The sequence below is a fragment of the Mus caroli genome, chromosome 7 (assembly GCF_900094665.2).
Source record: "Mus caroli chromosome 7, CAROLI_EIJ_v1.1, whole genome shotgun sequence".
Classification (NCBI taxonomy): domain Eukaryota; kingdom Metazoa; phylum Chordata; class Mammalia; order Rodentia; family Muridae; genus Mus; species Mus caroli.
The window spans coordinates 78,297,290-78,322,108 of record NC_034576.1 but is presented as its reverse complement, the minus strand read 5'-3'; the positions used below and the strand labels follow the sequence as shown (position 1 = coordinate 78,322,108).

Sequence of the window (24,819 nt, the reverse complement as noted above, 5' to 3'; positions counted from 1 at the left end):
GTTTCTCTGTATAGCCCTGGCTGTCCTGGAACTCACTTTGTAGACCAGGCTGGCCTCGAACTCAGAAATCCACCTGCCTCTGCCTCCCGAGTGCTGGGACTAAAGGCGTGTGCCACCACGCCTGGCTTGTAAGTCATTTTTAAATCAACTTGTGATATTCCTAAAAATGTTTCCATTTCTCTACTAATTTTAACTTTCAGAAAGGCATGATATATATTACAAAAAAAGAATTCTCAGCAGCCCAACCAACCAGAATTTGAGTTTACAGTGGAGTGGCCTTAAGTTTATTGACATTTTTACGCACAATTTTATGAGACTTTCCAGGAGATCACCATGTAGTTTATCAAAGCATCTGCACACATTTCAATTGGTTCAAACCACCACATGACAGAGGAAGAGCAGCCACAGAGGTGGGACAATTATATTTACCAATTGTAAACAACATCACCCAGGCCATCCATTGTCCATCATTAAGGGAAGGATGTTTGGATGTATCTTGGTGGTCATTTCTGTTATACCTTTACTTTTGTTCAGAATATATTTGTAAAGAATCCTTTACAATCTATTTTCCTGTTGCTGTAAAAAAAAAAAAAAAAGCAACATAAGGATTTATCCTGGCTCACAGGTTTCAGCCCATCTTGGCCGGGAAGTAAAGGAAGCAGAAGCATCAACTAGCTGGTCATACTATATTCACGATCAGGAAACAGAGCTTCATTTCTCCACTTACACAGTTTAAGACCCCAGCCAGGGAATGCGGCCACCTACAGTGGGCGTCCTTCCTACCTCAATAAATTCAGTCAAGATAATCTTACCTAGACATGCCCAGAAACCCATCTCCCAGGTGATAGGAGAGTCTGTCAAGCTGACAATTATAGTAACCATCATAGACTAGAAGGTAAATTTAGTTGTTTGGTTTTTTTCTCTTAGGTGCATAACCCTTCCTCAGAGATGTGATGAAAGAGGTAGGCTTTGGCTGAGAGATGTTTCAGTAATGTACTTGTGCAAGCAAAAGATCTGAGTTCCTATTTCTAGCACCCACATAAAAAGTCAGGCATGGTATCCTAGACACATTGCCCTAGTGCTAGGGGGTGGAGACAAGAGAATCAGGGTGCTGCTCAGGCAGTCTAGCTAAAACCAACCAACCAACCAAACAATGCTCTTATTTCAGGACAAAACAAAAACCTTTCAGGTGGAGCAATAGAGGAAGTCACCCTGTGTTGGCCTCTGCCCTCCATTGGTAAGTATTCTACATATATGCCCCAAAGAGCTAAGAGTGCAGCTCAGTAGGAAAAGGTACAAGTGGACCATTCCTAAAGCCCTGGGCTCAGCCCCTCAGTACCACAAAAGGAAGGGGAAAGAAAAAGAATGATGGACAGAGAAGGAGACAGCATGAAGGAGACAGACAGACCACTGAGGAAGAAAATTAAAATGTGAGGGAAAGACAGGCAAGTCATCCACTATTCTAATGATTTTAGTATATACTGGAGAGATATGAGTCGGCAGTTCTTAACTTTCAAAACAACTTTTACGAATGAGTCTTCTAAAACAAACCCTTTCCTCAGGAAAGTCCGTAAGTTCTCTGAATTTGAAAAAGTACAGATCTCCCCCTCAGACTCCCACAAGGACCCCACAAGCAGAAAGAGCAATGAACAGTCTGTTAAGAGATTTGTCACTCATTTCAGGCTTACTACCTCTTACCATTGACCAGTTAATTTGCCTGATTCCTCTCTAATGTACACACTTTGTTTATTCATCTGTTGACCAAAATTCAGGTTACTTCTCTTCTGCCTTTTAACTTTATTTGGGCCTTTAAAAAAACTGACATTAAAAAAAAAAAAAAAACCAACCCTGCATACTGATGGTGTGATTATTTTGACAGGTATATACAGTATAAATCAATCCACTTATCCATTATGAGAACATTTAAATCTCTTTTGGAATCTTAAAATATATACTATTATTCTGATAACACAGCTGAATCATTTTTTGGTTTTGAGCTAGGGTCTCTCTACATAGCCCTGGCTATTCTAGAGCAACCTATATAGACCAGGGTGCCTCAAACTCATAGAGATCCACTGCCTCCCAAGTGCTGGAATTCAATTTGTGTGCTACCATGCTCACCTGACAGTTGAATCTTAAGGATATTACATGATAGTAAAGAAACTAGATGCGGAAGGATAAACGTTCTGCCTTCTGCTTATGTGAGGTATTCAGAATGGGGATTCTTGGAGAAAGAAAGAACAGAGGCTACCAGGGGGTGGGGACAGAGTGTATACAGAGCTAGTGTTTCATGGGTACAGGGTTCCTATGTGAGTTCATGGTAGGTTCTAGAAATTGATAGTAGTGATAGTTATATAACACTGTGAATTATGTAACCAAATTTGGCCAAAAGAGTGCAAGAGAGACACAGAGACAGATAGACAGACAGACAGAGTGAGTGCCACAACACAGAGAAAAAAAATGATTTCTCCCGACCTACCATCATGGCTAAATTCTAGCAAAGCCTACTGGTATTCAACTAAGACAGAGAATAAGGAGAACCACATCTACTTTTTCACTGGGCAGCTGTGACTCAGCACTTTCCTTGGCTTTAAACCAGTGACTACCCAGAGGAATTCACTAAGGCAGAGGCACCTGCAGTAAGCGCGCATGCTCTCAACGCCATCCTCTACTTCATCTCTCACCTTCCCCTGTAAGATGAATCATTAGTGACCTTCAGTTTTAAAGTAAGTAAAAATCTCCAAGAATAATTATATCCCAAATTTCAAATCATGCTACAATAACCATCTTGTGACACCCAGGTCTAAACATATAATGAAGCTGTTGTAATCATCTTATTTCCCCATTTGGACGTCAGTCCATAATAAGCTCCACTTCCCAGCAAACACTCAGCTGTAACATCAAATCCGGAGGAACTGCCTTTGAAAATAGTAATAGCTGTTCTGAGTTAATTGTTTTAATTTTTAGAACAATGCAGCCCTCTCTGAAAGCATGAAGCAAACCACAGAATGAAACTGATCACTGGCCAGAAGGTAAGCATGGAGGAACAGAACAGACTACATTCTGGAATGTGAGAGCTCAGGGAAGAGTGCCCCTTCTTTCCACTGTTGCATCTCAGCACCTCTCACTGCAAAGCTGTCTGCAAAGACGTTTCTGCCTGGCTTGACTGGGAAAGTCATGCAACAAACAACAGGAGCAACAACAACAAGAGAGTTTCGCTTATATAACTGTAAGCTGTCTTAAATTCTAGAGTCCTCGTCCTGGTCCTTCCTGATTACCTTGTTCACATGCGATTAACAATGACATGGAAATCCAACTACATGAAGTCTGACTCAAGCAAAGGATAATATGTGAGACTCTGGAAATAATGTCTGAGTTTACAAGGATCCCTCAATAGGAGAAACAGGGAACCAATACAGTTTTGGCTCACATGATAGAAAAATCATGATCATAAAACTAGTAAAAATATACTAAGCAAGAAAATATTCCAGTGAAGAAGCATTGGCTACTGTCAAGCATTTATTCCTTTATTTATAAAGGAAGAAAACATTCTTCAATGTTTTGACTAGTAGTCTTCCTCCACAGGAGGCTTTAAAGAAACACAGAACTGACCCCAAAGACAAACAGGATTTCCTACTGCATACTTGTACAACAATGTAACTGCTTTTAACTGTACTCATAAGAAACTACTTCTCCTAACTTTATGCACAGAAATCGCATTCAAACCAAAATTCAACTTTTACCATATTTTATATACAATTATAACACCAAACTATTAATTTCTAATTATCTTGTTCATGTCTTGAAGACCTTACAGGAAAAAAGCGTAGCACAGGAAAACTGTTTCTTCCTCTGCTCGGTCATATAATCTATACATTAGTAACATTACACTACCTACACAGACAAGATGCCATTTTCTCAATAAAAGACAGTGGCAAGAAGCAGTGAAAACAGAGACAAGAGAAAGAAAAGTGGTAACATGACTCACACTGGGCTCCTACCACGAAGCAGTTGGCGGGAGCAAGCTTACAGCCCTCCGGCAGCACAGGCGAGAAGCAGAGCCAGTGGGGCTGTACTGCTCTGAAATGTGGGGTGGGGCTACTGACAAGAGGGGACCGGGAAGAGACACTCACTCAGTCAGAAGCTGGTGAAGTTTGTGATAACCTCGCTCCAGTGCCAGGCTCACAGGCGTCGCCCCTTCCTTGTTGTGGATGCTGAGAGCTCCACGGCCACCTGGCTTCTGTAACAGGAACCATGTCAACCGCAGCAGTCCAAGCCGCACAGCAAAGTGCATCAGGGTTTCCCGGGGGCCACCGTCTGTGAATGGGGAAGAGCATGAAAATTAAAGCCTGTAACAACCACCGCCAACAAAGAGCAAAACCCCACTGGCAATAGAAGAAGACCAGTCTAGGCAGACACAGTGTTGCCTTCAAGTATCTAGCACCTTGAAGGTCATCTGTAACATGCAGCCAACAACTTTATTCCAGGTAAAAATCGCCTTTCAAGTAAAGGCAAAAATAAAGCTAGAAAAAAAAATTGTGACACAATAAATCTTCAACAGCAGACAAATACCCACATAGAGAACCAAGCCATAGCTGTGCTTTTTCAGAGAGGTTGATACAGGTGTCCCCACTATGCTCCTTCCATTAAAAAAAAAAACGACAACAATAATAGAAGTAAATGCAGTTCCTCAGATCTAAGGTGAACAGTTTTCAGGACTCAAATGGGTCTAACCTGAAGGGTATAATTACTTTTTAAAGAACGCTCAGACAGGAATTGGCTAGTTAAACACTACAAACAGGTTAGACTTGTTAAGTACACACAGGTCTTTAGTCCCTCACACTAAGGGCATATCAAATTTCTGGCACTACCAACCTTGTGTTAGCTTAATGAGAAAACGAAATGAATCTTCAGGTACAATGGGATGAACTGTAAGACTACACTAATAACTTTCGGCAAGAAAACAAGTGCTTGGGCTGAGTTCACTAGAAATGAAGGATCCTTCTTGGCATACTGGGTCACTAAGAGTGTGGGTAAGACAAGAAAGGGCTTCAGATCAGGCAAAAGTGGGTCCAGGCCTGGCCTTAATCATAGAAGTGGCTAGGCATGGTTCACTTGCTTCTCAGAGCTTCACTTTCATATTCCCGTGAGCAAGCCACCATCCCCTCACTGAGAGCTGCTGTAACAGAGAAGGGTAGGTGAAATGCTAGACTAACGCCTGGCTGTAGGGTCCTTCACCCTTTCCCTGCCTCTGGCCCTGTTCTTGGGCTTCGAAGTACAGGCTAACTTCACTAACAACACCCTTTTCCTAGCTCATTGTCTTGTGTGAGGGCAGGTCCTAGGGCCAAAGCATTCTAGACTTCTCGGATGAACCTAGTGTTTTCCTTTTGTCAGATGGTTCTGTATGTGAATATCACAACAGGAGTGAACAATGAAGTGCATTTTTTTTAATAAACAATTTTTAAAAAGAGATTTCATTTCTTTGGGGCTGGGGGACTTCTCATGAGAGTGCAGTATCTGAGAGAAGAGGGAGCTGGAGTTCCAGGGAGCTGTGAGCACCTTGACTTGAGTGTTGGGAACTGAACGCAGGTCCTCTACGAGTTCTTAATCACGGAGATATTTATCCAGTCCCAAACTCACTGTTTCCTAATGGCACTTGCCTGTGACCAATATAAACTTCATTAAAAGCAAATGGTCTTTCATGTTTCTCTCCCAAATCCTATTTATGCATGGATCAACTCAAGATTTGCTATGTGTTCAAGCACAGATGGAGACTAAAATCAATGCTTCAGGGATGGGGCAGGGGTACGGGAGACTGCTCAAGAACAGAACACTTGCTGAGCAAACATGGGGGCTGGGTTTTGATTCTCAGGACTCTTAAGAACTAAATCTTACTCCCACAAGACACCAGAGAAAATAATGTCCTTGAAGAAATAATTATGTTTCCAATCATAAAGCTTTAATAAATATAGCCCCTGAAGAAGTGGCAAGACTTAGAGAAAAGGCAGAAAAAACTCTCATCAGTATGAAATACTTCTGACTTGTGCTTTATGCCTCTCACAAACATCCTGACAACCTTATCAAAACACCAAAGTGCTAAGCATTTACAGACCAGGAAATATGAGGGTATTTTTTTCCCAGAGCTGGTTAAGTCCAGCCTTATCAGGTATTATGTCCTTAAAGTAGCTTCCTTTCCAGCCTCTACTCTTTCAAGTTCCTTTGTTCTGAGTCACCTTGAGGCGAGTTACCATAAAGCCCAATGTGGCTGTTTTCAGCCCCACTCCCCATCTTCTATTATCATTTAAAATACATGTAATTTGGAAGAACAATGCAATCATCAGATACTCAACAACTTATGTCCTACAATAAATATTCTATCAATGTATTTGCTTTATCAACTATTTATTCTTCCAGATACTCATTCAAAGGGAGCTGAAGACACCAGACTAACTTGATGGGTACCATCAACTAGAATTCAATATAGGAATTAAATGACTAAGATACAGGAAAATACAAGTATAACATTTGATAATCTTTTGAGACAAGGTCTCACTATGTAGTTCTCCCTGTCCTAGAACTCACTATAAAGACCAGTCTGGCCTTGAAACTCAGAGAGATCTGGCTGCTTCTGCTTGCTGTGTGCTGGGATTAAAGGCAAGTACCACCACCTCTAACCCATTTGACACCTGGATTGTCAAACTCCCATCAAAATGTAGGACATTATGAACATCACACAAAGTTCCTTTATGCCCTTTTCTGGTCAGGGCTTCATTACTAAAGCCAACCACTACTTTGAGTTTTTCATGCTTTTTGCCTATTTGAAAAGTCCATATAAATGAAATGCTATATAAGGCTACTTTCATCTTTTCTGAGATTTTCAATACAGCTGTCATGTGGTGTTCCATTTTATTGTTTAGTAGAGCCACTTTGTATTTGTATCTCAGATTGATTAAATAACCATCCACACTTTTTCATATTTTACTGTGTTTTCGTGTAAATTAAAGTCATGTGAATTAGGTTCAAAAGAGGGCAAAGTTAGCAATGTAAGTGGACTTTTACCCAGGCTGCTTTGCTCTCACAGCATGGAGCTCTGCCATTAACCTCTACCTCCCAGGCTACTCCTCCTCTCAAGTTTCAGAATTCCTAATTTCCATTTGCTGGTTCCCCAGCCCATGATTCTTAGTGTTCTTCTGTACTTGGAGAGTTATCAAACTTTTGTGGGGTAGGTTGGAGGCGCTTGTGGGCGTGGTGACCAGGGAGCTCCCAGGGTCTGTCTCCACCACCCGGCACTGGTATTTGAAATGGAAGCCACTACACTTGGCTTTTTATGGGGTACGGGGACCCAAACTTAGAGTGCCATGCTCGTACAGCAACATTTTTACCCCGAGCCACCTCCTCAGCTGTCAATTTTCTTTTAGGATGCTAGCTAGATTCCCTACATTGTCATCTGGGTCCTTCATCACAACAGGGATGTAGCTGTATCAAGGGAATCAGCATGTTCGTGTGCTGGTTCCAGCAGCTTCCTTTTCGTCTTGGTCCTCCTGGTTGTTTCTCCTGCAGGTACACTTAGGGCCCCAAAGTGTCATCTCATGTGACATGTTTTGGTTGAGTTTCTTTTTGACTACTGTATTAGTTATTTCTCCCAAAGTTGTGATCAAAATACCTGACAGAAACAACTAAGGAAGGCAGGCTCTGTTTTGCTCTTGGTATCAGAAATTCCATTCAATGACAGCAGGGGAAAACAGCAGTGCAAGGATGTAGCCAAAGCTTATTCACATGGCACCACCCAGAGCAGCAGTTAGACCTGGGCTGGAAGGAGTAGGTATCAACTCCAACAACCTGCCCCTGGTGACCTCTCCTACCAGCCAGGTCCAAGCTCCTGCAGGTTCCATAACCTTAAAAATATCACTCAAAAAATGTAGACCAGTCTAGATTCAAATGGTACCAACCACACTTAGATGCGAAGGTCTATCGTCGTGGCTTGGTTAAACCACAGAGGAGGAGAGCAGAAAGGGCTGTAAGCTCCAACTGCTGTCTGCTTTCATGGTGGAGGCACTTTCATAGAGCTGCCCAGAGCTGCAAGAAAGCTGAAGTACCCAGAAGGCATTCAACCACAAGGGGTCTGTTAGAAGATTTTAATCTTTTTCGAGTGATGTTTCCTGAATAAACGGCTGTGAGAGTGTTTGGATGGTGTAATAATCAAGGACTGTATGTTCTATTCCATCCCATCAATGAACCAAGCCCACCTCGGAACACTGTTTGAACCTGTAGCTGTGAGATTCCAAAGTCACCACCCTGTGCACTTCTGGCCTATAAATAAATCTGCAGACCCACAAGAAGGCAGTCATCTTCACACTGCATGAGGGATGGAAACGTCCTTAACAGGCAGAGAAGGGCTCTGAGGAAGAATGAGAATTGTGATAGCAACAGGCCTTGGAGGCAGCAATCCTTTCAGAGTTTAAGCCTTGCTGCTGGTAGTTAGGTAGGTAGGTAGGTACTGTCTGTTGTAGGAGTCCACAGTTATCAATTCTTTGCAAGACAGGGAAAAATCCAAAGCAATCTGTCTACATTTTCTATTTTAGCAAAGAAGACAGCTAGAAAAATACACAGAGACTAGTATAACAAGGACGGACTTTATATGGAAAGCTATGGAACATCCTAAAAGGGCTGTGGGAACTAAATCAACCACATGGTTAAGGTTGAGTATCTATTAACCAAAATCAACCAATGATAACGAGTGCCTGTGTTTAGGAAATTCATCTTAAGTCTGTCATCATTCCCTCTACCAAAGCTGTGGGTGTGGTTGCCACCCTCAAAGACACTTACAACTAATTTTTCAATATGGACATATTCACTAGGATGTGTTTCTCCTTGCTTTATGTACAGCAAATATTTAATGGGCCTGTTCTATCTGAGAATTAAACTGATTGCAACTATTCAATGGTCTTCCAGGAGAAACCACTCAACTTACCACTCTCCCTAACCACAGAGTCACTGAAGAACTAAGGCAACTAAATAAGGCCTTAAAATGTGGTGGAGTTGGGTGAGGGGAGAGAGTGTCTGAGCTGCATAACTCACCTTCCTCCCAGATGAACCTTCATTACCTGCACTCAAAGGAGCCTCCTGCAAAATGCCTAGTGTGGAGATTTCCTTATATAAACTCGAGATCAAGGAACAGGTGGAAGAAATAAAATGAACAAGAGTTGCAGAGGTGGCTCAGTGGTGAAGAGCACTTGCTACTCTTGCAGAGAACCCAGGTTCAGTTCCCAGAACCCATAGGGCAGCATCTGCAACTCCATTCCAGGGGATCTGATACCTTTTTCAGGCTATGGTAGACTCGGGGCACACATATGGTGCAAACATACACACTCAAGCAAAATACCTATATCATAAAATAAAAATAAGTGAAGCACAGCTGGGTATCGCTGTGCTTGCCTTTAATACGAGCACCCTGGAGACAGGAGCAGGTGGATCTCTATGAATTTTAGTCGAAGCTAGTCTGATCTCCAGGACAGCCAGGACTACACAGTGAGGTGCTATCTCAAACGAATGAATGAGTAAATGAATAACACAATCTTCTAAAGGATGTAAAGCAAATTTCTCCTTGCTCAAAAGTTAAGACTATCTTCAGCAAAAGAAAGAGCAGAGCAAAGCAACTCCACTGCTCTCCGCAGACCCTTCCTTTGAGGACTGATCCGTTTTATCCCTTCATGAGACTTGTTACTGACCCGCAAAGGCTTATCAATGTTTTGTACCTTGAAAAGATGATGAGCTAGTTGTCGTGGTATATTTAAACAACTAGCCTGCAAACCAGTACACACTACTAGGTTACACTCTTTAAGTAAGACAGAATAAAAGTGTAAGTGCAATTGCTCCCACATATCTGACACAGAAATGGCAGAGTTAGGAACAATCAGGAGCCACCAGTAAGTACTCTGAATAGGTACTGAGGCTCTAAATGTCACATATTTAGATCCTAATGTCTTGGCAGTACTAATTTGTGTGCTATGTGGGATATTTATTTACACATTTTGCTCAATTGTATTTGCTCTAAGGACAGAAACAGGATGTTATTTATGAATCAGGAATATTTTATTAAAACTATATATATTTGTAGTTATAACATTTAGATATCATTTGCTGTAAGAGTAACCATATGGTGAAATCCTTGTCTGATTAGAAGGATTTAATATAAGTATTGTTTATAACAGGGTTGTTTTTATTTTTTTAATGCAATCCTTTAAGAATTTTTATATGGCGTCATAGAGTCAATACCCTGGCCAAAGAACTGCCGTGTGTCTAACGTTTATCTTGAGCTCATGCTTCGCTGACACACTCCTCTCTACTGCTTCCAACAACTCCACAGCATTTCTATAGAACCTCACATACAAAAAACACCTATAGTTATACTTTTGTGAGTAAACAGCAAAAGATCACTCTGCTACTCTCGTGAACCGTAAACCACCCGCCTGGCTTGAGCAGTCAATCCAGATGCACAGAGATGTGCCAGTCTACTTAGGCTATGCACCTGGAAGAAGAAAATACTGTGTAGGAATTCTAGTTTACTCAGCCACTGAGGAGGCTTGAACCACAGTGGTTGTTTAAAAGGGAAAGCAGAGGTATTCCAAGGCAGTTTGTAAGTCTGTGGCTTCTCACCATGCAAAGTGTGATCTGTGCCTAACACGTTCCATTCTGCAGGCAGCTTCAGGTGTCTGAATGCCAGTGCAACTTTCTCATCGAGAGAGTTCACATCTCTAGAAGGAGGTCCTGATCGATCGAGGAACCGTGTGAAGTTCAGAGCCTGCTGATTCCCAGCACTGGTTGCCAGGAACTGAGCTGCATCATACGCCTCATCCTGGACGAAATGGAAGTCTTCTTCAGCGACTACAAACACAGGAAGGCCCTCTCTGGAAGCACAGAGCAGCACCTTCACTGTCTCACAGCAGTCATGACCTAAAGAAAGCACAGGCAGCAAAGAAAGTTGAACTTATTGATGAAAGAACCCAAGTGAGTCCTTTCAGCTTTTTAAATAGTACGTAAGATTTCTCCTTCTAAAAGAAAATCTTCCTCTCCTAATTTCTTAAAATTCTATTTTTGGTTTTCTAATTGTTATTTGCAAATGTGAGTGATATCTTTAACAAACTGCTAACAAATATGAACCCCAGCTTTTATACCATTCCAGTAACAGTATGTAACAAAGAAGAGGCTGTAAAAACTAGTGCTGTTACAACTGAACAAATTACAGAATGAAAGCTCTAGGATCCTCTAAGGTCCAGCATGCAATAGATACTCTAAGGCTTACTGAGTAGAGTTAGATCCACACTAACAACAGGAGAAATGGGGAACGGCAGGAGTGGCCCAGATAGCTCTGCACCACCATACAGTAAATCAAAGAATGTAGAATAGTCAAAAGGAAAAACGTTGATGCTTTGAACAAGCCAAGGTCAATGTTACAGAACAGTTGCTCCCAGGTACCTTTTACCTGTCCCAACCACTAAGGCAATAAGCATGTCAATCAAACCACCATGCTGTGGTTACAAGCCCCACTCAGAAGCAGACTGTGCTCCCCACCATACAGCTCAGCAGGCACCACGTGACCTGAGACTAGCAGCTACATGCCACTGAATGCTGCACTACAGACTAACTTTAAAGACTGAACAACACAAAGCTTCTGTTAGTGTTCTTACAGGACAACACTTTCTTCTGCGCAGTTTCCTAGCCTCTCAGAATTAAGTATTTCCAACAAGGAGATTGCATTTAACAAACTATTCACTATTTTCCTTCAGTTTTTCAAATGCAGTTCTCAACTAGCTAGGGTATATGTTGCAGAGAGGGGGAGGGGGAGGGGAGATGGAGGGGGAGAGGGAAAGGGGAGAAAAATCCCCCCCAGATACATAAAAAGAATAAGTTGGAAGAACATAGTGATGAGAGTGTTGTAAGCTATGAAGACCCAGCCTAAGAGATTTCAGGAGAACAATATTAGTTAGCAACTGGGCTAGATACCATTTTTGTGATATGTTGGCAAAGAATGTAGCTTCTTTTTGTCCTCTTTCTAGAATCTGGCGGAAGAGATTTCAAAATTTCAATATTGCCCTGCTGTGTGGTATTAGCAACCTCTCTTAAGCAGGCCTCTAACAAAAATGACACAGCAGACAAAAAGAAATACAAAATAGCGCCGGGCAGTGGTGGCACACACCTAGCACTTGGGAGGCAGAGGCAGGCGGATTTCTGCGTTCGAGGCCAGCCTGGTCTACAAAGTGAGTTCGAGGACAGCCAGGGCTACAGAGAAACCCTGTCTCGAAAAACCAAAAAAAAAAAAAAAAAAAAGAAAATACAAAATATGCATTCCAAGGAGAAAGGGGCACTAGGAAATGTATTGTTAGAACCAAGGCTTATGCTGAAAAGATAAGGAAAGGCCTGCCATGAAATGGAATAAAGAGAGGGGTTCGCTTGAAGCAAGACTGGGCCCCAGCTAAGCTTCCAACGTGAAACAAGAAAAGGCATAAAACATTACCTGTTCCTTAAAAGCAACAACAAATGTAACTCTAAGAGGCAGCTAGGTTCCATCCCAAGCAGGCAGACAAACTTGGGAACATTAGCCATAGCTTTAGAGTCAAGACAAAGACAGGAGTAAAAGAGCTGTGGAATGTTCTTCCACCGTTAAGGATGGCCCCCAAGACTTAGGCATCTGGCAAGGGAGGTCCTGTATGGAGACCCTAAGAGACCGCTGAATGTAGCTAGGAAATGAAGCCTGAATTACATCAAAGATGTCAGGATGTTGGAAGTGCCAGAGCCATGGGATGCCTGCCAGGAAAAGTTGCATACAGGAAGTAGAACCACCCTGAGAGAAGTGTGCTACAGACAATAAAGCTGGAAGGGTGGATGCCACCCTTGATGTGGTGGTTTGAATGAGAATGGTCCACATAAGCTCATATGATTGAATAAGTGGTCTTCAGTTGGTGGAATTGTTTGAGAAAGATTTAGAAAATGTGGCCTTATTGGAGGATGCGTGTTACTGGGGTGGCTTTGAGGTTTCAAAAACCCATGGCATTGCCAGTTAGCTCTCTCTGCCTCCTCCGTGTGGATCAAAATGTGAGTTCTCTGCTACTACCTCAGCACCATGCTTACCTGCCTGCTACCATGCCTCCCTTCATGATAATCACAGACTCAGCCTCTGAAACGGTAAGCCCCAAATAAAATCTTTCTTCTCTAAGTTGGTCTTGGTCATGTTACTCTTACAGAACTGAAAAGTAACTAAGACACCTCCTTATGCACATAAGTGGTACACACATATATATGCAGGCAAAACAAGCAAATATATAAAATGAAAGACAAATCTAAAAAAAGCACTAAGTACCTACTTGTGTGGCCAAAACACTCAAGATTGGCAGAGTATCACTATCAAGCTCAAGATTAGTTTTTAATCCCTGTATCTTTTCAAATAAAATGAAAAATATAGGGGTTACCATTTTTTAAAACTAAGGGCTGTGTAATATACATCTAGGAATAAAACTGTATCAGTGTAGAAGCCCAGGTAAAGCTCACTGTAAGCTTGCTCTAGACAGATGACTGCTGGAGGAGGAGGAATATGAATCTTATGTCTGCCTTAGTCTAAAGCTACAGTACAAAGACAGGATGGGAAATTATAGCAAATTTGATACAATAAAAACAGAAGTTTGCAATAGTGGGGAAGTGCAATAGCAACAATTTTCAACTAGTTTCCATGGTGTTTTTGTTTCCACTCAATTTCCTGGTAACAAGAGGAACATAAGCAGAGCTATTTCTTTTTTAAAGGAAAAGTACTGAAATTTTACTCAATTTCTAAAAGAAGCTATCCTATAGGATTCAGAAACAAACAAAATTCCCAGAAACTGTTGAGGGGAGAAAGTCCTAACTTTAAGTGCATTTTAGGACCCTGCAGTGTCAATTTTGTTTACAATGGAAACAGAACGTAAGTATGAGGTCTGAAGGATCTGTTACCCACCAAGTAATCTACAGGGAATAATGAAGGAAACAGTAGATTTGGGTGCCAAGTTCTCTTGCAGATAGGTGTGGTCATCCTAACACACACCCAGCCTTGAAGACTTTCTCTGACCATAAAATGATACCATCAACCTTACAGAAGTGTGGAAAATATCAGAAGGCACCACACAAAGCACATGGCCAACAGGCACCAGGAACTGGTAGTTATACTCAAAACACTACTGCTGTTTAAGTATCACACAGAAAAATAGATCACTAAATCTTGACAAAGTGTTTCACAAGCCAGCAAGCCTGTAGGACAACCAACGCCTTTATTAGCACTGCAGAACTGAAAAATAAATAAATAAATAAATAAATAAATAAATAAAAACAACAGGAGAAAAGACTTAAACAAAAAGCACCCAGAAGCACCCAGGTAAGAAGCAAGTTATCTAAGGTTAACAGTCTTCTTAAACTCAGTAAATTCTAGGCCCTGTGGGTCAAAAGTATGTGTGCCTGAGGTTGGGAGAGCCTCCCTGCAGGCTTCTTTCCCTGCAAGCTTTTTATCACTGTCTAAAGCATCTGCACCCATGGAAACACAAAACTGCTACAAATAAACAAAAGTACTGAACTATGACCCAAAGATTACTTCATTTCCTGTTAAGCTAAAAGTGGAACACATCCCACCCTGGGCCATCTCTTCTTCGGAGACTAAAACAATCCGGCCTTTGTTTTTATCATCGATCTAAAAAAGTACCCTGAAAGCACTTACTGGACCAGCCCAGGCCAATCCCACACAGAAAGAGTAGACTCTATTAGTCAGCAATGGGATATAAACTAGATTTACTACTCAGTTTATCATAGAAGTGTTTAAGAACCTGATGTGGTTTTCTTCCTCTGGAACAGTAAAAGTGAAATGCTCAGTTTGCAGACTGCTCTCCGCCCCTCAAAAGAGGATCAAATAAACACACACGACCACACTACCAGATCCTGCAGACTAATGGCGGGCAAACGAATTTGGTGCATTTATAGAATGTCTCTACATGCAGGGGAATAACAGTGAGGGACAAAACACAAAAACAAAGAAAAATACAGCAGCAAACTTAGAACCCCATCATGTTTACTGTGAAAAAGGGCAGGCTATTGAACTCTACAGTGTGATTTCTGTATTCTAGCCTAAACCTTGAAGGCAGCGCTTTCCAACCCTTTTTCCTATTCTCAATACTCCTAGAAACCATTTTTAGCTTTTCCCTATTCAACCTCTACCTAGTAGAATCTGAGTCTCATTGATATGCCTTAGATTTGTTTATGTGTATATATACTTTATATGTGAAGAATAAGAATCCCCCCACCCCCCACACACACCAAGATCCAATTTATACTCCCAAATTATATCAGTCATGCTATAATACGGATTACGGTGCTGTGCTCACAGGTACAAGGTGGTAAGATGTAGAAATGATTTCCTCTATCACAGCATCACTGCTAGCCACACATGTGGGTACTTTTTCCTCTCTTCAACTACTTCCTGGTTTGCTTTTCCAGGGCAGCCCTTATATGAACTGCATTATTTGATTTTTTTTCAATTTTTTTTATTAGATTTTTAAAAAATTTTTTTACATTATTTGATTTTTAAAACACAAATAGCCAAACTCAAAGCTGTCAAGATATAATCTTATACTTGGATTACATAGACTATTATAAAGTGTTCAGTTTGAAATAGTAACTGATAACTTGAGGGAAACTATAAGAATTCTTGACTGTGCAAATTAAAAGCTCGTAGCTTTTTATTTCAAAATACTTCTTGATTTGATAACCAACCCTTGCTCCTAAAGAGTGTCTTGGCTCACAAGAAGTAAAATTACATGGTGCTATAAACATAGGACTACTTTGTAAGATTTAAGCTCTAAGTTTTCATTAGCTAAAAGGTACCTGTAAATACAATAGATTTTTTTTTTTCTTTTCACATCACAATGAAACTACCTTACATGGCCAGCTATCCTGGATAAATATGAAACAAGAGAAAAGTACTTAAGTGTTGAGTCTAATTTGACATCAATGAAAATTTGTAATTTTACTACCAAACAGAAGACTTTGTTTGGATTCTAGAAATATATTAATAAACTAAAAAGATTTGATTTTATAAATAGCCTATACCAAAGCCTTTCACAACACAGTGTACTGAACATACTAAATCCCTATTCCATTTGTAAATGATAAAATCATAATTTGCTTTGTCTAAACTGCCTAATAAAAGTGAACCCCCAAACTTTATTATACATCCTAAGATACCTTTAAGATAGATGGCTCAATAAAACTGAAATGATATTCTTCAAGCAGCCATTTGAAAGTCTCTCAATTTTTGTCCACTTACTATTACTGGAGGAGGAGAAAGCAGGGATGCTGAGGAAGGTCAGAAGGCTGCAAATGGAAGTCAAGTCTCTCTTTCCATCCTGGATTTCAGAGATCAAACTCAGGTAGTCAGACTTGTATAACAAGCACTTTTACCTTCTGACTCCCTCTAGCCTCAAAGTTATTTTGAATGGTGCATTTAATTATGAATTGTAGCTAGTCTCTAATGTTAATTACTGTAAAGATGAGTTTAATTTTAAGAATGAGAAATTGTTTCAAAGTCTTTGAAATATTTTCATTAAATGTCACTATATACCATATATAGTTTGCTCTTTATAAGGCATTCAAATATCCAAAAACATAAAAAGTAGATGGGTCTCTATGCTATTTATCTCAAGATGAACTATATTATATCTCCAGACTTCAATAGAAGAAAGGAAAGCAATAAAAACTGCTTTTTAAAAAGCCTTTATAACTTCTTTATAGTCTCCTTTTTACTTTTGAATCAGGATCTCATATAGCCTGGATCATTCTCAAACTTGGTAAGTGGCTGAGGACGGTCTAAGCCGCCTAATCATTCTGCTTTATAATCTCCTTTTATTGTAAGATTCTTATTAGAAACACACACACAAAGGAGAAAATAAGTCAGTCCTGGTGGCTCACCCATGTAATCTCAGTGCTCAAAGGTGGGACAGGGTGGTGACAAGGAGATCCTCTCAAAATACCTCTTCCCCCCAAAAGACAGACATTAGAAGAGGAGGACGCTTATAACTGTTTTACATGATGGAAGAGTTTTTCCTATAATTTAGAAATGTCTCATTGTTCCAACCTATTTACAGAAAATATTTGATAAAAGGTGACAGACTAGCATGAAAATGTAGCTGCTTTCTGAAGGTCAATCAATCATCTGGTTTTAGTAAGAACTAAATGTAGCAAAACACAGACAATGAATCATACAGAGAACTCAAAGAAATAAGAACTCAAGAATAAAGCATGACATTAAAGGGGAGAACAAGGCACAAAGCTTTTTCTTCTTAGAACTCAGATGACTGGAAATGGCAGGGCTCACCCTAGAATAAGCAGAAAGGGCACAGAGACAGTCCTATCAGGAACACCTGCTACCAAAAAAAGAAAAAAAAAAAAAAAAAAAGGACAGTGACTATTTATCCAGTAACTGCAATGCCAAAGCACTGTACAGACTTCTATCAAGAATTCTGATTGGCCGACAAGGGCCCTCAACAGACAGGAAGTCGGGGGCTATCACTATCACTGACTGACGCACGGAAACCATCAAAGTCACCTCCGGGAAGAGAACACAGACTTGGTGACAGGCTAAGAATTCAACTCAAGAAATCAAACTCCTTTTGTAGTTCCCCAAAGAGGGAAGAGGGAAGGGAGGGTAAGACAGGCACCTCTCTAGAATGTCTGCTCAGGTGAAACAATGTCTACCAAGCAGCAGGGATTCCTAGAAAAGCTGAATTAGCATACCCGTGTATGCTAAACAAACCCTTGCCCTTATGAAGCTAACACTTTAGCTGAAATAAAAGGGCAATGGGCTAAACATACAGTGAATGAGAAGCTAACTGAATAGGAAAATGTTAGAGCAAGTCCAGGAAGTAGGCCGGTATGAAGATACACTGGAGTGTTTTTAGAAAAAGCATGCTGAGGAAGTTCGTAAGGGAAGGAAAAACACAAGTCTAAGATGACCGCAAGAGCAGACAGAAGCCAGTTTGATCCTGGGTTATAAAGTTAATCCCATGATATGAACGAGATGTTTAAAGTTGTTTGGGTTCTGTACCCGACCCACAGCCTTCAATATCCATCTCTACTCCTTACAAAATGTTAGACGAATCCAATGACAGTAGCTGAAAGAGGCAAGCAAACAAAAAGTCTCAAACATGATGACCAAAGCAGGGGGATGCAGTTGGGAGACTCTACCAGTTTCTCACACACCATCCAGAGTACAACAGAGATCCACATGCTGAAGTGATGCCATAATTACCCCTACCCTCCCGTGGGTACACGAGAGTCTTTCTGAGCTCTGACATAACTGGGCACTTCCTATCAGAAATCAATGAAATTAGGCAAGTGGAGGAATAATGAGGCTATTGAGGAGAGAAAATTTGAATCAGTAAGAACGATAGAGAATAGAAGACCTTGGTAAGGGAAAAGCTGACCACAAAGAATAAAAATTGAGTATTCTGAGCTACAAGTGAATGGATGGGAAAAAAATGACAAAAATAGTATCAGAGTGCAATGCTGACTCTGGTCAGATTAGAACACTAGGGCAGCAGTATTCAGGATCAAGAAACACAAATAGACACCCACAGAGGGTGTGGCTAGGGTGTTCCTGGGAAACACACACACACACAATGGGGGGTAATTTTAATCATAAATTCTAATTAAGAAGAGATGAATCCATATGACTGATTTCATTTCACTTCCTGGCAGGAGTCTACCCAGAGACTGACTCCTAGTTAGAGAACCCTTCTTCCTTCCCAACAGGAAGTTGATAGCACTGCCCCGATGACTTGTAATTGATTTCTTATATCGTTTTTACATTTATAAATGCAGTGGTAAGTAGCCCTGCACTCCAGAGTGTTCTATGGCTTGTAAGCCCAAGGCATTGCCTTTATGTAAAAGATATAAGACCCAAAATTAACCCATAAACCCCACCTACGCAAGGGAGTTAACTTCTGTATTCTGGGAGCTGTAGTTCTTAGAAAATAACAATGAAGCCATGGGAAAATACAGTGGTTGAATGGTTTTGTCCATAAAAAGACCTACAACAAGTGTCTTGGGCCTCTCAGCTAGGAATTCCAGGGAGTGGACCCGGCCAGAGTTCACCAAGTCAGTATTTAATATTTAATTAAGCTTGCTTCAAAATTTGGAGGAATACTCCAAATAATGTTGATAGCTTCGTTATTTCTCCTTAAAGAATAATGGTAGAATTAGTCTTTCTCTTTCAAATCTCAGGATTAACGAAGACACTGTGCATCCCAGACATGAGGTATGTATTACTAATTAGGTTTTCTGTTTTGGTTTTGTCACCGTGAAACTCAGAATAAAATAAATTCTGAAGCATCATCATGATAATCACATGAGAATGTATACCTCCCATGTATCTCTCAGTTTTCTCCAACTCTCAAGCTCTAATAAATTAATGGGTTTTGTCCCCCCCACTTTTTTTTGGCTGATCCTGATACTGATACCCTTCAATTTGTAACGTCACTTTACTTCTAGGTAGGTTCATATGTGTGTGGAGCAAACAAAAGCATTAGCAATTAAAGATCTAACAACAGCTGTTAAGTGAGCACTCTGCTTTTCTCCTTCTATTACTCTATACTAGCCAAATGTGTGTGTGTGTCCATCCCCACCATGAATAAAGAAGCCCAGTATAGTACATAGGCCAGCAATCCCAGCACTCAGGAGGCTGAGGTAAGAAACAGAGTTTCACGCCCAGGTTTAGCTGTTTGCTACCAAACTTGGCCTCAAAATAAAGAGCAAAATTACAAATAACTGATGAAGGCTAGAAAAGACACCATTTAGATACTTACCAGGAGCAATTGTCTCCAGCGTATCAGAACTGACTTTCCGGGTACTTGTGCAGTGATAGAGGGTAGAGCCAGAAAATATCAAGTAAAAAATAGCATCATCTTCAACTTTGTCCTCTTCAGCAAGCAATACTGTAACAACACAATCGCCCTGGAAAAGAGTCCACAAGTCTGTATTAGTAAGGTTCCTATTGGGAGCCTGCTAAATTCTACATCTCATAAATTGCTACTAAGTCTATCCATTTCCCAGCAAAGGTGAGGGTATATAGATCTGCCTTGAAACGGTAACGTGTGCATTCAAACTCCACCTACAAAGATTTACTTAGATCCATCAAACTTAACTCTCCTGGACTTGTATAAATGGAAACAACCCTTCTGCCTTTAGAGTTGCTATATGAAACTCATGAACAGAGTGGATTTTCCATCTATTTAAATAAAAGGTCACTTTGAATAGCCTGTGCCTCAAGATCATCTGACATCCCTGTTCTCGACCTTCACTCAGCCTTCCAGGAAGCCTTTAAAACGAGGTAAGTGTCATGCCAGTAACTATGCAAACAACTTTGCAATTATTGAGGATGACAAACATCTTTGTCTGCCCGTTTCAAATACTCTTACCAGTTTTTATAAGTTGGCTTTAAAAAAAAAAAGCTAAAGCTTGTAGTTAAATATACTCTGTGACATGCAGCCCTAATTAGCATTCTTCTCAATTATAAACATAATTTGTGTTATAACCATAAGCTAACAAGAACAGGAAAAAAACCTTTAACACATCAAAGCTTAGGGTACTGAGATTTAATAGTCTTCAAATCTTAATAATGAAGGACAGAAACATCAATTTAGAAAAAACAAACCTGGGCATTTTAATATAAAAGTGGGAAAAGAATTATCATTTAATTTATATGTCTTCATCTTTTTCATTTTAATCAACAACAAGGTATGTAAGGGAATCATGCCACCCTGTGGCCACATTACTAAACCCAGAATCAGTAGAGAAGGCAGCATTTTGATATATGCTGAAAACTTAAAATTGTATCATCAAACCTAAGATTAACTTTAATAAATGTTAAGAGCACGTTGACTTTATAGACTGAGTTCACAGTGTTTCCTGGAGCATAAATGTTGTTTTTATTTTATACCCAGTGCTCAAGTTCACCGAATTCGACACGTGAGTCAGAATGAACCATAACCCCAAATAAGCCATAATTTATTTGGCTATAACTGGAACACTCCAAAGCACCATAACACAGAGATATTATGGTCAGAAATGAATTATCATTAGTTTTGATCACTACTCCAAATTGTAGTTTGGCCTTACATACACGCCGTTCTCTGGAAATGATTTTAAAAGGCTTAAACCAGAGGAAGTGCCATCCTTTAGTATGAGGCAATCAGCTTGAATGTCTGAGGCACAATGAGAACAACTTTTATGTGTGTGGGTCCATGCATGTAGAAGCAACTGTATTCACTGAGGCAGGGTCTATCACTGAACCCAGACCTCATCCATTTGGCTAGTCTAGCTAGCCATCATGCAGCAGGAAGCCTCTATCCCTGGCTCTAAATACTAGGACTACAGGCAGGCTGACATACCAAACCAGCTTTCATCTGGGTTCTAGGAATTCAAATCCCAGCCTTCCACTCAGATGGCACACTTTATTCATCGAGCCATCTCCCTAGGTCATCTTTCCACTTTTTGACAAGACAACAATGGAGTCTGTTGTGGCAGTTTGCCTTTTTTAATTGACATGCAAGGTTAACAGTATTCATTATCACATTTCAGCACACTATTTGCTTTCATTATTCTTTTCTCATCTCCCCAAGCCTTGCAAAAATCTTAAGAAAAACATTTTCAAAACCCACTACTATTTTTCTGCTAAGGAACACAGCAGTAAAATGACTCCTGATGACATGCTGCTGTACCCACAGATCAGTGCTTTGTTCAATCCACATCAGGGAGGCTCTTCCTTGCAGTAGATGGGAATTACCACAGACCTACAACTGGACAGTGAGCAAAGAGTGACACTCAGTCCTCAACATGATGTCCTCATCAAACCCCTCTCCTCAAGGCTCAAGGATCCAAGTGGAAGAGAAGGCAGACGGATTCTAAGAGGTGACGGATAACTCCAAGGAAACAGCATGTTCCAGACACAGGAGAACTGATGCACTTATGAGCTCATGAAGACTGGCAGCACACATAAGGTCTGCACAGGTTCAAGATGGACAAGATGCCAGTACTGAAAGGGAGAAGTAGACTTTGGGTCCCAACCCTAATCAAGAAGCTGTCTGCAACTGATACCCACTGGAAAAGAGAACAATCAGGTTTTTTCCAACACATTCTCATTGGGTATATCAACCACACTTCAGGGTTGACTCCACCCTAGGAGTAGTTGGTCAACAGAAAATGAACTCAGTGGTATTTTTGTGGACTGTTTTAACACTTTTTTGTCTTATTGATTTTTTTTTTGCTTGTTTGTTTTTATTTTCATTTTTGTGAGGGTCTTTATTTCTTGGATTTTTTTTCTTGTTGTTTTGTTTTCTTGTATTTTTTTGGTGGTGGTTGAGAGACAGAACATAAAGTTGAGTAGGTAAGGAGGTGCGAAGGATCTAGGGAATGGAAAACGCCATCAAAATATATGGTATGGGAAAAAAATATTTAGACAGGGTTTCAATGTGTAGCCCCGGCTATCCTAGAACTTATACTGTAGATCAGACTGGTCTTGAACTCAGATATCCACCTGCCTTTGCCTCTCAAGTGCTGAAATTAAAGGTACATGCCACCACTGCCCAGGAGAAAAAAATTTTTAATTAAAAAAAGAGAGAAAAAAAAAGAGCGAGAGAACAAGTTGAGTGGATAGGGGGTGGGGTGAATCTGGGAGGAGTGGGGAGGAGAGTAAGTATGATCAAAATATGTTGTATGAAATCCTCAAATAATTAATAAAGATATTTTAAAAGACTTCCCAGCTATATACAATGCATGATCCTGGACTGAATGATGTTTTATAATTGTTATTACATTATTAGGACAACAGGCAAAACTTGAATAAGATTTACACAGTTAATTTTGTATCAGTGTTCAAATTCCTGGGTTTTTCTAATTATGCTTTGATAATATGACAGTATCCTTGTTCCTTGCCTTCAGCGAATACATAATGAAATATTAAAGATAAAAGAACATAATGGTACAACACATCTTTAAATGTTTTAGAAGAGTACAGTGGGGTAGGTGGCTACAGAAATGGCTGAGGTGAAGAGCATGTGCTGCTCTGGTAGGAGGAGCTCAGTTCCATTCCCAGCACTCACATCAGGCAGCTCACAGCCATCCCTAACTGCAGCCCCAGGGGTAATCTTGGACCTCTGCCCTCTGCAGGCACCTGTACTCACATGACCACACCCACAGACACACAGACACACACGGACACATACTTTTAAAATAAAACTTTAAAAATATCAGATTTTTAAAAATCGACTTCCCAAAATAAGGTTTAAGCGCACCACAGTACAAGGGAAAGTGAAACCGAGGAAGTTGGTAATAGTAAGTTAACCTGAGCACTGCTCCAAAGTCTTGTCTTTCCGTGTGATGGAAGAGAAGGGAAGAGACAGATCTACCTTGTCTATACAACTGGAGAACACAGCCACGTTTGCTCCTCTGCTTTAAACACACAATTGTTATTTTGCAAATCATTCCCTAAAGCAAGTGAAACTTGATGGCCTCATACAGCTTCCCCAAAGGCAACAATGCAAAGCCTTTTTCCTTATAAACTCAACTCAATCAAGTGCTCAATGTCACTAAAAGCTTTCACAACAAAGAAATACCCTGTGACAGTAGTAAAGCCAGAGCAGACCGAAGTCATTAGTAGTACCATTCTTCAGTAAAAGAAACAAAGGCTTCTTATAATGGGTGGTGCCAGGCCTGGGTCAGGGTCCATTAGATGAACCTAGAACACTCTCTCTTGATAGAAAATATGGACAGAGACGGAGAGGAGTCAGAATGTTAGAAAAGCCTGTTTCAAGTACACAAAGACCAGGCGATAGTGGCTCCTTCTAGACAAATTTGGGACTATTTCAAAAAACAATAAGTTATAAACAATTTTTTAGAAATAAGAATACCATCCTAAGTAAACCTATCACACTGGTTTGAAGTTTTTATTAGTATTAATTTAATCACTTTAAAATTATTTCTACATAAAAGGATTAAAAACATGGTAATGCTCAGAAGACTCTAAAGAAATAAAGGATGGAGGACGTAGAATATTCTGCCAATGTAGATGTATACAGCTAGATCTCCATCACTAACTGCTACCTCTGTAAACTAGGCCTGAACTCAAGACCATGCAGGTTGTCCTTGCTTTCACACAACTGTCCCTTACGTGGGTATATAGATAAGTGAATAATACAGCACAGCATCTTGGGCACCAAATTTGTTTCTTAAACAGTTAATATCATTTGAGTGTGTGGAAGATGAGCAAGCACCTACTGCTGTCACTTTCTGAGTGCCTGCTGCAGTTTGGAACTGAACTATATGCAATGTGATACCACTGGGTATTCTTATTCCTAGTTTAGTGATGAGGAAAGTACTTATTTATTTTACGTGTGTGTCTAAGTGTATGTATGTGCACTGTATGTATGTAGGAGTCTGAAGAAGTCAGAAAGGGCTTCAGATCCCTGAAACTGGAGTTACAGGTGCCTATGAGCCATCAAGTGGTGCTACAAACCAAACCTAAGTCTTGTGCAAGAGCAGTAAAGCACTCTTAACCGCTGAATCATCCCTCCAGTTCTAAGGCCCACAGAATGCTTACTTCAACATCCTGTCTGAGAATAAAATTAGAATGGGTCACAATTCAAATTCAAGCACAATTCCCAAACCTTTATTTTTTCCACTATTTTAATCCTGAAGTAAAGGCCAAAAACACAGATGGAAAAAAAGTGGTGTGTGTAAATGTGTATTAATTATCAA

General features: G+C 40.3%; 1 protein-coding gene across 7 annotated transcripts in view; it reads right to left on the bottom strand.

Annotated features, from left to right (window-relative positions):
- Akap13 (A-kinase anchoring protein 13) overlaps positions 1 to 24,819 on the bottom strand; it is a 279,862-nt gene that overhangs the window by 160,443 nt on the left and 94,600 nt on the right. For all 7 annotated transcript variants that reach the window (XM_029479044.1, XM_029479045.1, XM_029479047.1 and 4 more), the window contains exons 3-5: positions 19,872 to 20,019; positions 10,657 to 10,953; positions 4,134 to 4,317 (exon numbers count right to left, since the gene is read on the bottom strand). In XM_029479044.1, coding sequence (XP_029334904.1) covers positions 4,134 to 4,317; positions 10,657 to 10,953; positions 19,872 to 20,019 — 629 coding nt within the window. The remainder of the gene's footprint in view (positions 1 to 4,133; positions 4,318 to 10,656; positions 10,954 to 19,871; positions 20,020 to 24,819) is intronic.